General features: G+C 39.5%; 1 protein-coding gene across 1 annotated transcript; it reads left to right on the top strand.

The window, feature by feature from the left end:
• The first annotated feature begins 1,583 nt into the window (after nt 1-1,583).
• LOC133113954 (beta-1,4 N-acetylgalactosaminyltransferase 2-like) lies at nt 1,584-19,090 on the top strand. The gene is made up of 10 exons (XM_061223124.1): nt 1,584-1,789; nt 6,062-6,211; nt 6,836-6,942; nt 8,039-8,076; nt 9,005-9,185; nt 9,800-9,886; nt 11,963-12,144; nt 14,810-14,953; nt 15,934-16,156; nt 17,867-19,090. The coding sequence occupies exons 1-10, from the start codon at nt 1,674-1,676 to the stop codon at nt 18,046-18,048; spliced, it is 1,410 nt and encodes a 469-aa protein (XP_061079108.1). The 5' UTR covers nt 1,584-1,673; the 3' UTR covers nt 18,049-19,090.
• The last annotated feature ends 2,771 nt before the right edge of the window (nt 19,091-21,861 follow it).

The following is a 21,861-nucleotide window of genomic DNA, read 5'->3' as shown; positions in this document are numbered from 1 at the left end:
CAACACAGTTAAACAAGTCAAACGAGTATGCAAAACATCAAGAAGCTCAGTTTCATCTTTAATTTCTCCCTCTGCAATCCCCACGCCTAGTACGGGTTATAAAATCAGCAGCAATAGGTGGTAATGTAAGTTCACAATATTAACAAACAAACTTTACAACTTAGCTGAAGGACAGTAAACTCACTCAGCTGTCACCAACTAGCCCACATACCACAACGGTGGCATCAGCAAATTGCTGTTTCCTTGTTTTCATTCATCACAGTCACCTATCCACGCCCTGGCTCAACACGTACTTGTTCAGAGCATTACATCACATTTTACATTACACTACAGGCATTTAGCAGACGCTCTTATCCAGAGCGACGTACAACGAAGTGCAGATCACACACAGGGACAAACGTGAAGAGGACGCTAGAGGACAGTACGGTTCCGAGTCCTAGCGTTACCATGCAGATACAATTGGATTATTATTTCTTACTTTCTTTCTCTATTTTTATTGTAAAGCCTCACCAATTTTCACAAAAGAGAGGGGAGCAAAAGAACAGAACACTCTCCTTAAATTCGTACAGATCCCCCAGTTCTTTCACAACCGGTTTTAATACTTAATATAGTTTTTTAATTAGCCTAACTTAATATCTGTTTTGATGAACTGAATTAATGTCCCAGTTGGCCTAGGTTCATACATATGAAAATAGATTTCAGTTTACTTGAGAAGCAAACTAATAATTTAAATTTATTGCAACAGAATGTTGAATTCAAGGAAATAAAAAACGAAGAAATCAACACAATTGTACACTGCACAGAAAAAAATGGCACAAGATAAAAATGACTCGGAGTGAGACGGAAACGGCAGCACATATGCTGCTGGTCCTGAAAGACTTGACTGGCTGGGTCCGGATCGCGCACCACGCGCTACACACAACAATATATTCTTATTTTATTGTAAAGTGTTTTGAGGCCTATGTTGGTGATAATGCACTTTAAATACATTGTACTTGATTGTTGAGATGCAAGCGACAGTGAGACACCTATGCTAGTCTGAATTGCTCCAAGTTTCACATTTAATTGAAGGGAAAACCAGCACTAAAGCTGGCTGACTGGTTTTGGGGTTGGTTTTCCGATAACGTAGGATCTTTGGATTGAGTATGTTAACGGGGTTCTTCATCAAAGAACGTTCTCTCATTACGTGGGTTTCCCGAACACACTCGTTAAATGAATAAATGTAGACAATAATAAAACAATAGGCCACTACACGTCTCTTTAATGATCTAAAACTACGCGAGAATGCATCTTAGTTGAAATAAAAATGAATATAGTACACCTTTCCCCAGTCTCACAGAATACATATGAAAATTAATTTTCAAAAATTTTATTTTAAAAGTTTAATTCATTTTAGTGTTCATGGACTGCACAAGTGCAATTTCACACATGGTGCAGCAAGAGTATGATGATGGCGTTTATCGCTAGACAATGACAACATAACATTTAACCAGGTTAAAATTTTACGAGCACAGATCGGAATAACGGATTAAATACATTACACGCCCACAAGCGGCCGCTTAATTGACGCGGGTGTGGTGCCGGGTGGATTATTCGGAAACCGTGGAGGTGGTTTTGCGCGAAGGGACGCAGTTGAGACCATAAGATCATCGTTGTCAGAACAAGACTAGGCGATGTCTGTTTTACTCAGTTTGACGAAATTCCTATTGATTTCTTCCACGGTAACGATATTATCAATATGTTATTTTTACATGGAAACTGGCAAATGTGCATCACCGCTGCTTCACAGGTACGTTTCTAATGCTGGAGTTTTAATGTATAGCCTACAATAAGTAATAGAACCGATGAGCATTTACTTGGATATTTTAGTCCAGTGTCTTGAAGACATGCAACCTGTACTACTTTATTTAGAACACTACGTTCACTAATCGAGACCACGATATTCCAACGTGTGGCACTTCTGGGCACATTTCATGTTTAATGTGATGTGTTCTTCGTCAGTTTAAAACAAACCAAAAGTAATAATGACAGAAACACGTGCATAACGTCAATGTAAAATGCGAAGCGATTAGGTGAAAAATATTTTCATCGTTATGATCTGCTATATTATCGTATTTATGTCAAAAGTATCAAACAACACATCGCATCAACTATCAAACAAATCAGATTAAGGATAAAAAAATGGAAATATTCACTTCTCCCTTTTTTCCAAACTCAAATGTCTTTTTGAAATCAATACTTTACTTTGTAACATTTTTTATTTGCTCTCAATCAGAAATAACCTAATTTGAGCACAAATTTGTACCAAAAGTATGATTTTTTAAATGTATTTTTACACAAATCTGATTCGGTGGTAAGGGACGTCTTTAGTAATGGGCAAACTGCCTCCACGCTACGTCGCAATGTCACCGGCCCTGTTTGACTGTGCTGTCGGGGCTGGTGTGATGGTGTAGTACTGCAGTCAGTACGTCTTCTGGCAGTCGGAGGCTTGCCGGTTCGAACCCGCACTGGCATGTCAAAGTGTCTCTGAGCAAGACACCTAATCCCCAAATGCTCTTGTCGAGCTGGTTGGTGCCTTACCTGGCAGCCAATCGCCGTGAGTGTATGACTATATGACAATATGACTGTATGAATGGGTGAATGAGAAGCATCAATTGTACAAAGTTCGCAGATAACCGACGATGAACTCGCATCCGATTTATTCACGTTACAGGGTTAGAATGGTTCTTAGTAAATCGTCAGCATAAAACATAAAAAAGTCACACTGCTCAATTGTGAGAACTTGAAATACAGGTTACACAGGTACGTGTGGGCAAATACGTGTGGATCCTGGAACAAAAGGGGAATTAAAACGGGTTTCTTTTTTTTTGTTAGCAGTTCCCCTAGACATGTTATTATGCCAACAGGATTTGCCACTCAGGAACTGGAGACATCTGCTTAATGGGGTACTGTTGTAGAGGAGGATGATTGAAACACATTTTGATATAGCTACCCATATTTGTCTGCTACAAATATTAGTCATTTAGATATCTACTAAAATATCACAGAATGTGTGAGTTAATGTCAAATGCAAACAGTTCCACTCTTACAACTTACCCCACTTATCGGGTGAGTTGTAAGAGTGGAACTGGTGTGTGTGCCCTGTGATGGACTGGCGACCTGTCCAAGGGTGTATTCCTGCCTTTCACCCTATGTATGCTGGGATAGGCTCCAGCCCCCTGCGACCCTGTTCAGGATAAGTAGGTTAAGATAATGGATGAATGAATGTTATTAGCCAGGTTTTCCACTGTGTACACTGTGTACTACAGTCAGGTCCATAAATATTGGGACATCGACACAATTCTCCTCTTTTTGGCTCTATACACCACCACAATGGATTTGAAATGAAATGAACAAGATATGCTTTAACTGCAGACTTTTTCTATATATAGCTACAACAGTTTCTATATGTGCCTCTCACTTTTTAAGGGACCAAAAGTAATGGGACAATTGGCTGCTCAGCTGTTCCATGGCCAGGTGTGTGTTATTCCCTCATTATCTCATTTACAAGGAGCAGATAAAAGGTCTAGAGTTCATTTCAAGTGTGCTATTTGCATTTGGAATCTGTTGCTGTCAACATCCAAAGAGCTATCACTATTAGTAAAGCAAACCATCATTAGGCTGAAAAATCTAAACAAACACATCAGAGAGATAGCAAAAACATTAGGTGTGGCCAAATCAACTGTTTGGAAGAATTATTTCCCTGGTGAAGAAAAACCCCTTCACAACAGTTGGCCAGATCAAGGACACTCTCCAGGAGGTAGGTGTATGTGTGTCAAAGTCAACAATCAAGAGAAGACTTCACCAGAGTGCATACAGAGGGTTCACCACAAGATGTAAACCATTGGTGAGCCTCAAAAACAGGAAGACCAGATTAGAGTTTGCCAAACAACATCTAAAAAAGCCTTAACAGTTCTGGAACATCCTATGGACAGATGAGACAAAGATCAACTTGTACCAGAATGATGGGAAGAGAAGAGTATGGAGAAGGAAAGGAACTGCTCATGATCAAACATACCACCTCATCAATGAAGCATGGTCGTCGTAGTGTCATGGCGTGGGCATGTATGGCTGCCAATGGAACTGGTTCCCTTGTATTTATTGATGATGTGACTACTGACAAAAGCAGCAGGATGAATTCTGAAGTGTTTCGGGCAATATTATCTGCTCATATTCAGCCAAATGCTGAACTCATTGGACGGCGCTTCACAGTGCAGATGGACAATGACCCGAAGCATACTGTGAAAGCAACCAAAGAGTTTTTTAAGGCAAAGAAGTGGAATGGTATGCAATGGCCAAGTCAATCACCTGACCTGAATCCGATTGAATATGCATTTCACTTGCTGAAGACAAAACTGAAGGGAAAATGCCCCAAGAACAAGCAGGAACTGAAGACAGTTGCAGTAGAGGCCTGGCAGAGCATCACCAGGGATGAAACCCAGCGTCTGGTGATGTCTATGCGTTCCAGACTTCAGGCTGTAATTGACTGCAAAGGATTTGCAACCAAGTATTAAAAAGTGAAAGTTTGATTTATGATTGTTAGTTTGTCCCATTACTTTTGGTCCCTTAAAAAGTGGGAGGCACATATACAAACTGTTGTAATTCCTACACCGTTCACCTGATTCTGGATGTAAATAACCTCAAATTAAAGCTGAAAGTCTGCAGTTAAAGCACATCTTGTTAGTTTAATTTCAAATCCATTGTGGTGGTGTATAGAGCCAAAAAGATGAGAATTGTGTCCATGTCCCAATATTTATGGACCTGACTGTATGTTCACTGTCAGCTGCTCTAGGGATGTTGTTCGCCAGGTAACAGTGTGTAAGGTCGTGGGTTCAGAGGACCAAGTGTGGCCGTGAAGGGAAGCTTTTAGTTACTCACAGACCATGTAGGACCTAGTAGGAAAGTGAAAGTATGGCGAAGTGGTTCAGTGCCGAGAAACTGGGGAGAATACATTTTGCAGTGCATAACTTGTGATCATTATACCATTGTTATAATATTTAATTATTTTCATGCTATGCACTGTGAATACAAAATGGAAGGGACTTTAAAAAGCAAAAAAAAGCAAATGGCAAATAGATCATCATCAGAACACAAGATTACAGAAAAGCACTATATGATGGGTAGTGGAGAACGAACAATTTAAATTTCCTTGAAGGGGTATCATAGCGCGGCTGCTCCACACTGTCGAGTGCTTATATTTTCACATTACTTCGCATCTCATTTCAGCGCTGCAGCAAAGTTCACATATGGCTTTATTATCTGCTCAAAGTGAGACTAAATTACTTTTCTCTTGCGTTCTTTGCGAATTATTTATAGCTACATTTTATTTACCTTCTTTAGGAGGAACATATTTCTCCCTGACAAACTGAGTTCATGACGTTCAGAAGCGTCTTGCATTGCGTATTTAGTAATTTAAATATTACGATGTTGCATGTGCAGTTCACGCTATTGACTTACATATTTGCCAGTGTAAAACAACATCATATGTATGTTCTATTTTTTATAATTCCTGTATATTGGGTTACTAACCTCAGGTTTCCTCCAGATTGACAACTTTATAAGCACTCCTGAATAAACCCAACACTAATTTATATAATTAAAGGTTGTTTAGATTGTGATTTCAGTGTGAAATAGATTCATTGTTCATCCGTAATGACCATCTTAAATTACCTGCTACCAGCTGTTTCAAAACCTAGATTGAGCTCTTTTTCAGCAGGGATGCAATAAAAATTAAGCTGTTTATTGTTGTATTTCAAAGTGTTTCCTGGTGGTAGTACCTCTCTTACACGCAACGTTTTGATAGAAATTTTCTACACAGAAAGCCCAGAACTTTTAGGGCAACACAGGCCAAGTAGTGGCTTAAACGGACTGACACAGAATGAAATACCTTCCTGCCAACAGAACAATTGAATTAAGCTCTGCTGCAAAGTTGCTGATGTATGTCGGCATAAAAGTTAGCCACCCTAATTCGTTTTTCCCTGGTTTCATGTTAATGCAAATACTTTTTGTTGTTGTTGTGCAGGACCTACAACTCCATGCCTAATGTCACTCGTCAGCAAAAATCATGTAGCTGTCCCAGGTCTGGGTTTGATTTAAGACAATTTGTGAACAAGGATAAATTCAATGACATTGTGAAACGGAGAGCTGAAGTGTACGAAAAGGACAAACTCAGGTAAGTGAGGTCACACTTGGTTGTTGGGTGTGCAGATGGAGTGAAATGAAACGCAAATGAAAAGTTATGGGGAACCAGCCATATACACTCACCGAGGACTTTATTAGGAACATTTTTACCTTATTTCACCTACTTATTCATGCAATTACCTAATCAGCCAATTTTGTGGCAGCAGTCCAAGCATACAATCATATAGACGGTGGAATGATTGTTGGTGGCAGGCAGGGTGGTTTGAGTATCTGCTGATCTCTTGGGATTTTCATGCACACTAGTCTCCTTTGCAAAGAATGGTGCAAAACCAAACAACAAAAAAAAGTAATAAATACCTAATAAAGTGCTCACTGAGTGTATGTGTCTGGTACTGTGGAAAGGGTACTGGTTTGGAAAATGGGAATCGGCCAGTTTCCACTATTTTAGTTCTAGTTATTAAAAAATTATTTTGCAAGCCTATCCCTGCGATGGACTGGCGATCTGTCCCTGCCTTTCGCCCAATGTATGCTGGGATAGGCTCCAGCCCCTTGCGACCCTGTTCAGGATAAGCAGGTTCAGATAATGGATGGATGGATGGATAGCAAGCCTATCCATGCATTGAAAGTCCCACTTGAGCATACATTTTTTTTACAGAAAAAAGACAATTCTAAATGAGCTTCTGTTGGCCCCACCAAACTCCCCTCTGCAATATCCAATCCAAGGATTCATTGTCAGTCCTCTCAAAAAGGGCATCATTCCAGGTATTGTAGCCTATTCTTTTAGCCTAATCTTTTATCCAGTAGATGAGTAATGTGATTTTATTAGAAAATATTAATTATTGAAGGATATTGTTCTGTAATATTTAAGTGGAATATAGGACATACAAGATCAGAAAACTTTACTTATAAAAAAAAAGCACATGTTTAGACAATTTAGATCAGATCAATGATAGATTGCTGAGAATTGTATCTGTAAAGAGGAGACAGTAGATAAAACATCATGCTTTTATGTAAACATATTTATTTCAACCTGTGTGAAATATATCAAAATATATTTACTACAATCGTATGATTGACGTTTATGTCTAACAGGCGTTTGGGGTGTTTTCTTCTTTAATGGCGAGATCTCATCAACTGTAGAGGTCTTTCTTGGCCTACTAGGCTCTTTGTTAATACTGAGCTCACCAGTGCCTTCTTAATTATGTTACAAATAGTTACATTACATTACATTAATGGCATTTGGCAGACGCACTTATCCAGAGCGACGTACAGTTGATTAGACTAAGCAGGAGACAGTCCTCCCCTGGACCAATGCAGGGTTAGGGGCCTTGCTCAAGGGCCCAACGGCTGTGCAGATCTTATTGTGGCTAGACCAGGGATCGAACCACCGACCTTGCAGGTCCCAGTCATGTACCTTAACCACTACGCTACGCTGTGTTGATATTGTTTAGCCTGAAGTTTCTTATTTCCTCACATCATAATGGCTTCCTTGATTTTCATGGACGCATGAACTCTGGTCCTCATATTGACAAACATCAATAACAGGTTAATTGCTATTAAAAACCCATAGAATCACTTACACTACTTGCTGAAAAGCTCAGGAAAAGCTGAACAATTGAAAGCTCTCTCATACCTGTGCTAAGGAAGCAATTGAAGACACCTGACTAATGAGAAGCAGCCACTTGTTCCAAATATTATGGTATCCTGAAATGGAGGGGAGTATGTATAAAAAGTGAAACCAAAATGGATAAACCCTTTAAAAACTTGTTGTTTGATTACAAATGAAATTATGGAGTGCCAAATCAAGTTGTAAAATAATTGTAATGCTGTCTCTTTTAAAATGTGTACTGTGTTACAGGTTTAAGTGTACATATTGTACAACAACAAAATTACCAGGTTAGTAAAAACAGTTCCATTTCAACTGGTGGTGGAATCTGGTGGAGGAAAAGTTAACTGGTCACTGCAGATTTTCATGTGAACATGTCATGTATCTGTCAAAACACAAATGTTTATTTTGGCCTTCATGTGTATTTCATCACAAATAATGTATGGAAAAATTTGAAATGTCAGTTCAGACACCAGTTGAACCTGAATCACATCAACATACCAAACAAGTGACAGGTTTTTGAGAGATATGAAGTCAAGAGATTTAAGAATGACTGGAATGCTGCAACTTCTGGCAGGAATCGTTTGTTTGCTCGGTTTCAAGTTAAAATGCCTCTTTATAGCCATTCCTTATGCAGAAAGGCAAATAAAACAAGTAATTACATGCTGCCATATGAAATTAATATTTCATGTTTTTGCATAACCAAAAAAACCCCCCAAAAAACCCACTTTATTAACAATGGAGTGCTTTGTTACATGATGAAATCCAGATTGGAATTCCTCAAAAATAGTTATATAAAATAGAAATAAGCTGAGGAAAAACTTCAATGACTTTACCCTGAGGGTTCCCCCAGGAGCAATGCAGGGTTAAGGGCCTTTCTGAAGGGCCCAACAGCTGTATTAACCTTGCTAGGTCTTGAACCACCAACCAATCCAGTCGAGCACCTTAATGACTAGGTGACAGGCTTGTTACTCAGAATCGAATTGATCAATTAAATCAGTTAATTACACATTTAACTCCTGTCGCCTGGTTTCTTGACTCTGAATTAGTTGCTGCTATTAAGTCAAAGACAAAATCCAGCAGACCCTGTAGCTCTCCAGGACAAGGATTGAGGACCATTGCTTTACCCAATTAAGGATCAGAAGGCTCATATTAACATGAGGAAAACCGGTAAGTTACTTGTTTTGTGTAACTGTGGACTCCTGACTCTACTTGCAGGTGACACTGAGTGTGAGCAGTGGGGTCCTGGCAGTGGAAAGTCTTCATGAAAAGGGCAAAGTGAAGGGGCAGGGTGAGAAGGTGCTCTCCATTTCTGCCTCCAGCCTGCAGTCTCTCAATGACCTGCTGGGTCAGGTCTCCTACAGAAGCACTGTGTACAGCATCAAGTCTGGAGATCTGGGTAAGCCACTCTCTTGAGCACTGTCCCTTTTCTCTCTCATTACTTACTTTATGTCATTTAGAAGCAACTAGTGCATTCTCTCGTCAAGATACAGTCAGGTCCATAAATATTGGGACATCGACACAATTCTCCTCTTTTTGGCTCTATACACCGCCACAATGGATTTGAAATGAAACGAACAAGATGTGCTTTAACTGCAGACTTTCAGCTTTAATTTGAGGGTATTTACATCCAAATCAGGTGAACAGTGTAGGAATTACAACAGTTTCTATATGTGCCTCCACTTTTTAAAGCATATCTTGTTTGTTTCATGTCAAATCCATTGTGGTGGTGTATAGAGCCAAAAAGAGGAGAATTGTGTTGATGTTCCAATATTTATGGACCTGACTGTATGCACAGTTTGACAAACTAGGTTCTTGAAAGGGGGAAAGCTTGAAATGCTCATTCTGGTCATATCTCAAGCTCCAAAATGTGTACATGGCTAAAGTAAGTATATATGATTGGAGTTGCACTGGGTTTTTGCAACCAATGATTATGCAGAACACATGTTTCAGTAAAAATCTATTTTCCTGAGATTAATATGTTTGTTTTTTTCCATGTGTTTCCTTTACCAGTACACTTTACTTTTGGGCAGCATAAGGCCATCTTCCCTGTGGTGATCCGGGAGCCCACAATACCAGTTCTGTATGACCTTGGAAAGGGTGAGTCTACTGAATTTTCAATTAAATGTATTCAGTATTCTTTCTATGGTTGGTTGTATTGGAATGCGAACTTGAACTTGAACTTGAATCACATTACATTCATTCATTTTGCACATGCTTAATAATGTAGGACGCAAGTGCATTCATGTGTTTTATAGTGTGACAGACATGCTGAGCAACATTCCATTCCAACATTTTTTTTGAAGTATCTTATTTCAAATGTATGGTTAAAATGCCCTTTGCCAGTTGATCATGTGAACCTCTTGGAACAGATTAATCGCACATCATTTAGTTTTTTGCTGGCAGTCACAAGGTAACTTCACTTTTTGAAAGACCTGTCTGGTGTTAAACAATTCCTTTACATTTTTGATGTGCTCATACCAACCAGACAAATTAATGTTCATTTTCAGTTTTGTGTGTAAAATGGGGATGTTCAGGGTTCATTTTTAATGTGTAGACTGGGGAATGACTCCATACTTATGCCTATTGTATTGTCCTTTTCTGATCAGCCTCATACAGTGGGTTCAGAGAGTATTCAGACCAGTTTTGCCCATCAATCCACACTCAATAACCCATTATGTTTACTTTAATTGATGTGTCTAGAACTTGATTGTCCACCTGTGGCAAATTTTATTGGAAATAGTTTTAAAAGGCATGCACCTGTGTATATAAGGTTCTATATTTCACACTGCATGTCAGGACAAAAACCAAGCCAAGGAACACTCTGTAGACCTCCACAATAAAATGTTTTCAAGGCATAGATCAGGGCAAGGGTAGAAAACCATTTCTAAAGCACTGAATGTTCCCAGGAGCACAGTGGTCTCAATCATGAAATAGAAGAAGTTTGGGACCACCAGGACTGTTCCTAGAGTTGCCCGTCCGACCAAACTGAGTAACCAAGGGACGTGACCAAGAACTCACTGTTCACTCTAACAAACCTTTGGAGAACCTGCCGGAAAGATGACCATCCCAGCAGCACTCCATCAATCAGACCTTTATGGTTGAATCTTGAGTAAAAGGCATATGACAGCCCGCTTGCAGTTTGCCAAACGACATGTAAAGGACTCTGAGAGCATGAGGAAAAAGATTATCTGCAGCACTATATCTGGTGAACACCAGGCATTGCTCATCACCTGGGTAATGCCATCCCTACGGTGAAGCATGGTGGTGGCAGCATCATGCTATCAGGGTGCTTCTCAGTGGCAGGGACAGGGAGACTGGTCAGAATTGAGGGAAGGATGAATGCAGCCACACAGAGAGGTCCTATACATGAGTACATGACGGTTCACCTTTCAGCAAGACAATGACCTGAAACATAAAGCCAAGACAATGCTGGAGTGTCTTCAGGGCAAGTCTCTGACTGTCACTCACTGTCCTTGAGTGGCCCTGCCAAAACCCAGACTGAAACCCCATAGAACATCTGTGGGGTGACCTGAAGATGGCAGTTCAGACGCTTCCCATCCAATCTGACAGAGCTTGAGAAAATCTGCCAGGAAGAATGGGATAAACTGCACAAAGAGACTAACCCAACAAGACTCAATGCTGTAATTGCTGCCAAAAATACTTATATAAATATAAATTACTTATTTAATATAAATTAGAGATTTCAGTTTTGGATTAGTAATAAATGTGCAAAAATTTATAAACATTTTTTACTTTGTCTACTGAGTGTACATTGATGGGCAAAAATGTCAATTTATCCATTTAAAATCAAATCTACAGTATACAAAAAGTGAAGGGATGTGAATACTTTCAAAAGCCACTGAAATGACTCTTGACTTTCATTGGCACAACTCTGATCCTCATGTTGAGAGATGCCAATAACAGACTCCAAAGGCAAAACAATCCAAAATCATACCACTGTCCCAATACTTATGGACTGCACTGTACATTTTAAATATTTTTCAGAAGATACACAGCTTTAAAGTTCTTTTCCCCCCAGCATTTTACAACTATTTTGCCTATATGTAATACCATGCCTTATTCCTAGCCTGCAAAATAAATCTTCATAAATGTTCTAGATCTTCAAGTGAGCTTAGTGAGCTATAATTTGAATGTTTATTTCTACAATTTCAGATGTCAACTCCCATGTGACTGTGACAACTAAGACCTTCCTGAGGTACCCCGAAGTGAACTATCTCATCAGAAGTATCAGAACATTTTACAAAGACATCAAGATCATCATTGCTGATGACAGCATTGAACCACAGAAAGTGAACGGCACCAACATTGAGCAGTACTTCATGCCACCTGCCCAGGTACAGATTTTAGAAGAAAGTGTTTTAGCAACGGTGTGCATGGACTGAAACAACCCATTATGTTCCTTACTGCAGTGGAATATACTGAAATATAGTGTAAATATGTGGGCTGGCTGTAAAACCCCTAACTATATTTCACAGCAAAGATATCATATATTTCAATACTTGAAAGCAGCAGTAATTATTGTCTTCGTTAATACTGTAAATTTTATCATTTCAGTCCATTTCATCTTCAGACATTCTTATTTCCGTACTTTACATTATTATGTGAACAAAAAGATGTCCCCCTCCTTCTGCCTTGCTCTCTCCGGTCAGGCTGGGGTTTAGCACACTCCTCTGCCCCTCTGTCAGAAAGGATGGCAGAGATCCACAGTGTCATTATTACTGGACTGTTCACCAGTGCATTCTGTGCTTTGTGTTGAGTGTTACTATATTGAGTTATATATTAACTAATATCTCTATATTGAATGGATCTCTCTCTATGGGAATTGGGGGTGGGACTAGATTCGGCTGTAAATTATGCTGATACAGTATAGAACACAACTGTTGGCTAAATGGCTTTAAGTCATCAAGGGTCCAAGGTATCAAATCAGCCTCAAACCATCCTGCTGCTACTAGATACACAGTAGATACGTCAAGGGACATTTATCCTGACTAATTTTCCTGTTGAACTCAATGGAAGAATTGTTCAGGAGAAACAACCCTTGAAGTATCTACTCTATATCTTGTAGCAGCACGGCTGCTTGAGGCTGGTTTGATACCTCGGACCCCAAATGACTGAAATTTTGTTATCAAGCATGTGGCTTCTTGATATCTGCACAAACTACTCTTGACATCAAGGCTTTATATTGCTGATATAAACTTTTCTGTGACAGGTTGCATTCGGCACAGAGAAATTTGCACAAATCCGCCCTCGTTAATTGCATTAACTTTTGTAAATTCAACGGAATACAGTCAAAAGTTTGGACACACCTTGCCCTTTTTTTGATTTTTTGATAAATTTTGATTGATTTTATTCCCACTGTTTGTAATCAAGCAATTAATGTGGTCAAAATGCAGATTCTCATATTTTATTCAACCATATTTTTATACGAGGTGGCACGGATGGTGCAGTGGGTAGCACTGCTACCTCACAGCAAGTAGGTCCTGGGTTCGAATCCCCATCGGCCGGGGTCTCTCTGTGCAGAGTTTGCATGTTCTCCCCATGTCTGCCTCAAACAACCGTGCTGCTGCTAGATATACAGTACTTCAAGGGTTGTTTCTCCTGAACAATTTTTCCATAGAGTTTATTTAGTCAGGTCCCTTGTAGTATCTACAGCATATCTGGCAGCAGCAGGATGGGTTGAGGCTCATCTGATACCTTGGACCCTTGATGACATAAAGCCATTTAGCCAACAGATGTGTTCTATACTGTATCAGCATAATTTACAGCCGAATCTAGTCCCACCCCCAATTCCCATAGAGATCCATTCAAATGCAAAGAGTTATAGTATCGCTTGTAGGACAACCTGAGAATGAGATATCCAAACTCTGGTGATGTTGATAGGTTACAGACATCAGGACGTCATACTATGTAATGGATATGCGACCAAACATTATTTTATTTGACATTATGTTAAATTGTCTCAAACATTTAAATGGGGGGCTATGTATAAAAAGTGCTGTAATCCATGTTGCACCAATGGTACTACATGGTGCAACCAAAATGTATAAAAACATGGTTTAATACAATATGAGAATCTGTACTTTGATTACAACAGTGGAAATAAAATCAATCAAAACTAATTAAAAAATCCAGAAAAAGGCAAGGTGTGTCCAAACTTGACTGTATTCCATTGAATTTACTAAAGTTAATGCAATTAACGAGGGCCAAATTGTGCAAATTTCTCTGTGCTGAATGCAACCTGTCACAGAAAAGTTTATATCAGCAATATAAAGCCTTGATGTCAAGAGTAGTTTGTGCAGATATCAAGAAGCCACATGCTTCATAACAAAAATGAGTTTTATAACAAAGATTTCAACTAATGACCATGAGGCACAGCATTAAAATTTGCCAAAGGATTAAGCCATTTTAACATTATAGATATGAACACAATTGCATAACGGTAACGTTTGGTCATGTCATATTACCGGTTGATTGCATCTCATTACAGGGCTCACACCTCGTTATCGACATGGCTTTGACTGAGAGCAACACTTTTTCTTCACAAAGCAACACTTATCCTCTTGAAAATACATGTCCCCCACTCCTGATATCAATAATAGTTGTTTGATCAATGCAATTTGATTTGTAGATGAAGCGTTGTTGATAACGAGATGTGTTTTCAACCTGCAATGTCATGCAATCGACCGGTAATGTGATGCAATTATGTTCATCTATTAAATGATAAAACGTCTTAGTAGGCTACATGCAATGATATGCTGCTTTTAATCACTTTTGTCCATCGCAGAAAGAGTGTGTGTTTTGTTTTGATTAGTTATCCTCCAAAACAATCCTAGATAAGAAATGGGGAATTAAAGGGACTGCCACTTAACTTTGTAAATAAGACACTAATTTCAGGCAGATTGCGACCGCATCAACACACTCTCGCCAGGTGGCATTTTGAGCTTTGAGCTTCTTATACGTGAATCTGACCCGTTGAGTTTTCTCTGTTTTACTCTGTAGGGTTGGTTTGCTGGCAGGAACCTTGCTGTCTCGCAGGTCACAACCAAGTACTTTCTGTGGGTGGATGACGACTTTTACTTCACAGAGGATACAAAGATTGAGAAATTTGTTGAGATCATGGAGTCGATGCCTGAACTGGATGTGGTAAGACATTTGTGCTGGCCGAAAATGTAATTGGAATTTCCGTTACATTGGCATAGGTTTTCAGACACCAAGATATTGTCTGGCAATGAAGATGAGCCAATAGAGAAGAGATACAGTTGGGAAGCCAACTGGCAAATTAGTTTTGGCCTCTAAAATGTGGCGGGGGGGGCAATTACATTTTGGTGTTTGGCCATTCCATTGCAACTCCAGGAGGCACCGCAGCACCGCTTGGATTTCTCTGTTTCTCTGTGTGTTGGTAGACAACTATGAGAGAAGATTCCTGAGCTTGAGCTGCATATTCCATTTTGTTTTCCTGGTAGAGCCATTTAAAGGTTGTGGGGTGTCACAAAGAAGAAAAACATAAAATCTCCTTAAATGTGTATGTAGGGATATTATTTAATGTAGAATGTATCTCGCCTCATGCATCAACTTTTGTTTTGGCCCTAAACATGCACTTTTATTCACCAGGGACCAATTTTAGTAAAAATACTTTTTGTGTCATTTTATTTGTAAATGAGTCATCTGACAATACTTTCCCATTGTCCCCAAGGCCATCAAAACTAGATACTGAAAGCTTTTTTAAACATACATAGCTGAGAAGCCAACTGTCCAGTTACTTTTGGTTCCCTAAAATGGGGGACTGAATAAAAAGGGATGTAATTCTTTCACAGGTCACCTAATATTGATGTAAATACCCTCAAATGAAAGGTGACAGTCTGCACTTTAACCTCATTATTCAGTTTCATTTCTATTCAATCTGCTGGGGTATAGAGCCAAAAGAACAAAGTGTACCACTGTCCAAATACTTATGGACTGCACTGTATATCACATTTACTTTAAATACTGCTTTTTTCAGATTAAGGTGAGATTTCTTTAAAAGCTTTATACATGATCAAATTAAGAAAAAATAGATTTAAACAAATCAACTGTGTTTTGTGATTTAATGAACAGTAATAGAATGGAATATCTTATGCTGGCAGGTAGCTGGGTCAGTTGGCAAATTGGCAAATTCCTTCACCCTCATCTATGAGGAAGGGGATGAGGAAGGTGGCTGTTTGACCAGAGTCAAAGGCAACTATCAGCCCATTCCAGGAATCCCAAATTGCTTCTTCACCTCTGGAGTGATCAACTTCTTCCTGGCTCGGACTGACGCGGTGCGGAAGGTGGGCTTCGACCCACTGCTGAAAAGAGTGGGTCACTCTGGTAAGGCCTGGACGACATTGCAATTTAATTTTCTTTGCTTCCTGAAGTTTTTGAGTGAGTTGTCTTCCTGTGCATAGCTGGAACAGTTTTAGCGAGGCTGTGTAGCATTATGATAAGCCATAATATGCGCTCTATTACTTTATTAGGTATATATTCTACTTATTTTTTGACTTATTAGACTTTTTATTACTTATCCTCTTCAGAAGTTTGACACATTGTGTGTTCAGAGATGCTCTTCTGCATACCACAGTTATATTTGCGTTACTGTCACCTTCCTGTCAGCTTTGACCAGTCTGGCCCTTCTCCACTGACCTCTCTCATTAACAAGGCTTTTTGCCCGCAGAACTGCTGCTCACTGGATGTTTTTTGTTTTTGCACCATTCTCTGCAAACACAATAGACTGTTGTGCATGAAAATCCCAGGAGATCAGCAGTTTCTGAGATTCTCAAACCACCCTGTCTGGCACCAAGAATCATTCCATGGTCATGGTCTTATTTTGAGCAGTCGTCTGGCAGTCGGGGGGTTGCCGGTTCGATCCCCCGCCTGGGCTGTGTCGAGGTGTCCCTGAGCAAGACACCTAACCCCCAAATGCTCCTGACGAGCTGGTCGGGGCCTTGCATGGCAGCCAATCGCCGTCGGTGTGTGAGTGTGTGTATGAATGGGTGAATGGAGAAGCATCAATTGTACAGCGCTTTGGATTAAGGCGCTATATAAATGCCTGCAATTTACCATTTACCATATCTTGAATATTCATATTCATGTTAAGAGGTTTTTCATTTTACAACCCCATGTAAAGCAGGGGTGCTGGATGTTCTATCAGTTCCCTTTATTTTAGTCATGGAGGAGCCTCTGTAACATGAGTAACCCCTGGAGGGGGTAGGGTTTGGCCCAATAAAACAGAATATGATGGCTGTAACACTTTGGTGAAAACAGAGGCCCAGGGGCACTGGTTAAAATCGTATAGTATAATGGATTCAAATTTGTCTGGGAATTTTGTCTGACAGCTTGGTTGCCTCTACCACAAGGCTGAGACTTACGTGGACTTTCCAGCAAGACAATGACCCAAAGCCTACTTCAAAAAAGCACATAGAAATGGTTCTGTGACAACAAAATGTGTGTTCTGCATGATAATATAACCAGATCTCAATACAATCAAAAAGCTGTGCACTGAAGTGAAGAGGATTCAGTTCAGGATTTGATGAGCATCCTTTTATCAGCCTAGAATGTGAAGGATCTTGCAAGGTTCTGCATAGAGGAATGGTCCAGAATGGTCCCTCTGAATGGGTTCCTTAACCTTGTCAAGCATTACAGGAAATGTTTCATGTTGTTATCCTTGCCAATAGAGACAATAGACCGGACCTATCCGTTGTATAAAGTATGAAACCAGGGGTGCCAATGATTATGGAACCTTGATTTTGGTGAAATGTATTCTTTATTAAATTTATGTTTGATTTTGGTTGGTTTCATTGAAACATGACTTTTAATCTTCAGAATTGTTGGTTTAGCTCAGTAATCATACCATTTTATTTTTGTGCATTGCCCATCAGGGGTGCCAATAATTTTGTAGCCCACTGCATATAACATGGAACAAATACAGAATCCTTATTTGACTTAGAATGGGCTAACCACACTTAGATTGGCAAGAGAGAATAAGAAAGTATGTGGACCCTTTGGAATTTCCTGATTTCTCTCACTGTCTCCTTTCTACAGAGTTCTTCATGGATGGGCTGGGAGAATTACTGGTAGCCATTTGTCCTGAGGTCGGCCTTAACCACCAGCGTCGAAGGGCAAATGCTGCATATCATCATTTTCGGAGGCCGCCCAAGAGTGATACTGACAACAAACTGTATCTCCACTTCTTCAAGAATCGTCTGAAATGTATGAAGTGGTGAACATTTGTTGATGTAGATATGAGTACTATGGAAGTATTGTCAACACATATGTGGAGATAAATATGAGAACAGGGAAACAGCGTAGGATATGACATTTTGGCTCACAGTTACTATGCAAATACAACTATTTACAAGTATTCATGTACAATTTGGGTGAGCTGGTCTTTGCTGCTTCTCAAAATGTTAGATTCTATCGCTGAGGTCATGTGATATTTTCACTTTGGTTAAGTTGTTGGGAGGTTAGTGTGCAATGCTAGCATGGCTTTAGTTGGCGGCTTCAGCAGTGTTGTTCGCAGTATCTACTCGGCACAGAGCTCCACCACCCTCTGCTGCTGCTACTGCAGTTTTGAAGTTTGATGTAACTTCAGCAACATCCTTTTTGTGTGCCAGGTTAGCGAGCCAGCACAAGCCACAGTGTTCCATCAATTGCAATTGAAGTTTTATTGTGATTCAATAATATAGTTCTCATTTCATGTAATTAAAGGAATAGTTGTCTTTGGGGAGCAAAAGGGAGTCCTGGCCACCTGTCTATCACAATAGTCACTACTCATTTGTGGTTGTTTTGCTTTTCATGTTGTTCTTGGTGTACTGTTGATTGTGCCTGTTTTGGGAATATTTTGGGAATAATTATTCTTTTTTTCCCATCCTGTGTTTTTTTTTTCTATTATATTACTGCTCCAATTTTGCTGATTGTTTGTAATATACATTCTTTTAAGAGATTATTATCCAAAAGATTTAAGCTGTACTATATTGCAGTGCTTGAATCCCTTTTAGAATGGTTATACTGCCTGCCAAAGCTATTTAAAACAACATATAGAGACCACTACCTGGACATGCTATTGACAAATGCTCCGCGTAACTGAGAATTAAGCAAAGAATCCCCACCATCTTGACACATGAATATTGATTGACAGGATCCAAACTCTGCAACACTTCTGCCAGTTCATCTATAATTACTGTCCAGTCCGCAAGTATTTGGACAGTGACACTGTTGTTGTTTTGCCTCTGCACATTGGATTTGAAATTAAAGGATGAATATGAACTGTTGCCTTCTTCAGCTCCTGTATATTTCGGAGGCGTTTTGCCTTCAGTCTCCTCTTCAGCAGGAAAATGCATGTTTACTTGGATCAAGTTCCAATGAGCCAGTGCCAGTTGCAGCTTCAGAATTCAGATCCCTTCACTTTTTGCACTTTATTGTGTTGTAGATTTCATTTTAAATGGATAAAATAGCCATTTATGGCCATGAATTGACACTCGATAACCTATAATGACAAAGTGAAAACACGTTTTTAGAAACAAAAAAAAATCAACTGAAGGACAGTGACTGCTTTTCCGAAGCAAATGCTGTAGCTACAAGGTTGCAATGTCAAATTGGTGGCAGTGGTGTAATCCCCGAAAATGACACCACTGCCACCAATTTGTACGATTTCCTTTGGATGCATAGGTAAATCTGCTTATGCATACAGTACACTACCGTTCAAAAGTCACCTTGTCTTTTTCAGCCTTTTCTGATTGTGAGGTTAATGAGACTTTTTCCAGTCAATTTCACTTGTTACACAGAAGTTAATTCTATTCTGTAAGGATATACACTCAATGACCACTTTATTAGGTAGACCTGTACACCAGCTTGTTAATGAAAATATTGAATCAGCCAATCATGTTGCAGCAACTAAATGCATAAAAGCATGCAGATGCAGTCAAGATCTTTTGTTATGCAGCTGTTTTTCAGACCAAATGTCAGAATGGGGAAGCAATGCGATCTAAGTGACTTTGACTGTGGAATGATTGTTTGTGCCTGATAGGGTGGTTTGGGTATCAGAAACTGCTGATCTCCTGGGGTTTTCATGCACAACAGTCTCTAGAGTTTGCAGAGAATGGTGCAAAAAACAAAAAACATCCAGTGAGCAGCACTTCTGCGGTCAAAAATATGTTGTTAATGAGAGAGGTCAGAAGAACAGGGCCAGACTGGTCGAAGCTGACAGGAAGGTGACAGTAATGCAAATAACCACCTTTACAATGCAAAGTAATGCAAATAACTTACAACAGTGGTATGCTGAAGAGTCTCTGCACTCACAATGCACCAAACCCCTTCAGTAGATAGGCTACAGCAACAGAAGACCAATACGTTTAAAAAATAAGTAATAAATACCTAATAATACTTTCTGTGGTAGGCTATATTAAGGGTTAAAACAGAATCTTTAAATGATCTGCTCACATGTCATTGGTTTCCTCCATGACCTTTATGTTCATTGGTCAAATAAATATCAGATGAGACTGTCCATATAAAGAGGGCATGTGCATAGGATGGGAGTCCAGAGAAGTGCCTATTGAACTTGTCCTCTACATTTTAAGCTTGTGACAAATAAAATGGCCATAGGCCTACATTTTTGAACTACTGAGCGAAGCCTCCGTTCTCCATTATTTATACTTTCTCTCTTGGGTATACAACAGAATTGGTGACAAGGATGGGATTTCCAAAATAATGCCAGAACAAGATAGCTGGCTAGCTTAGTGAGTAAAAAGAAAGACAAAATGGTGACTTTCGGAAAGTCAGACAATTTTCACTTTGAGGAAGGTGAAGAAACCTTTGAAGCTTTGAAGACAGGTTGGAACAGTTTTTTCAGGCAAATGGTCTGACAGAAGACAACAAAAAGAAATAAGTTTTTCTGACTGTTGTGGGGCGGAAAACCCACAGAGTTCTCCTGGACTTGTGTGCACCTGATAAGCCAAGCGGGAAAATGTATAAAGAAGTAATGGACAGGTTTTATGTTCCCAAGACAAATTTAATTGCGGAACAGTGCAAATTTCATACTCGAAACCAAATTATAAATACATATAAATACATACTGGACCAGGTCTCATTTGGTTGTAGCCTATCGAGATAGCAAAGTACGCTTTTGAAGTACATACAAACTAAATGACACGAAAAACACTGCCTGCTATTCACACTCCTGGACGTCAAGAGGCAGCAGAGCCACTAAGTTCTTTGCTGGAGTGACGTCACTTACTTTCCTGGCTCTGGCAAAGTATAATATGTTCCATGAGGCGTGTGGCTTGCAGTTGTGCAATGCCTTACATTATTGAGTCACCGGCTAACAGATGAGCTAACTTTTCGTCATTCATTTTCAAAAGGGCCTCGTTCTCAAAATATCCATTTTAATAACAACCGTAGCACATGACAACCCAATTTTAGGAAAATCCGTCCGTTTAAAAGTAGGACGTATTCTAATTGGGTGAGAAACTGTAGAAACTTGTAGAAGAGCGCAAAGAAAACTTACGAAAATGCTTACATTTTCATAACATTTTTTAATATATACATTTATTTTTTATAAATTTTTTCCCTTTTTTCTCCCAATTTGGTAGCCAATCGTACCCCATCTGATTCAATTACAGCCAGTATTAGATACACCGCTCAGACCTCGTCCCTTCTTCAAGCCGTCTCGTCTCATGCTCGTGACCATGATTCTGAGGTGCCGTGGTGCTTTATTGTGCAGTGATCAGCTGACCCTGCCAAGTCCCTCCCTCTGGAGCAGCGAGCCAATTATTGGCTTTTGGCAGGACCGCGAATCAAACCAAAAATATCATGTACATACTTTTTGATTTATTATTGTTATGGTTGTTGTTATTATTATTATACATAGTTAAAGTATTTTCTGATTATTGTATTAATATGATTCATATGTAGGTTTTGGCGATAAGTACACTTTGGTATTTCATGCCAAACAAAGCCACTTTATAGAGAAACGCTCCACAGGTATACACTCCCTGGCGAACAGGAAGAAACCTTGAGCAGAACCTGACTCAGTCGGGGAA

This window comes from Conger conger, chromosome 16 (genome assembly GCF_963514075.1).
Source record: "Conger conger chromosome 16, fConCon1.1, whole genome shotgun sequence".
NCBI classification, from domain to species: Eukaryota; Metazoa; Chordata; class Actinopteri; order Anguilliformes; family Congridae; genus Conger; species Conger conger.
This window is presented reverse-complemented; position numbering and strand designations above follow the sequence as displayed.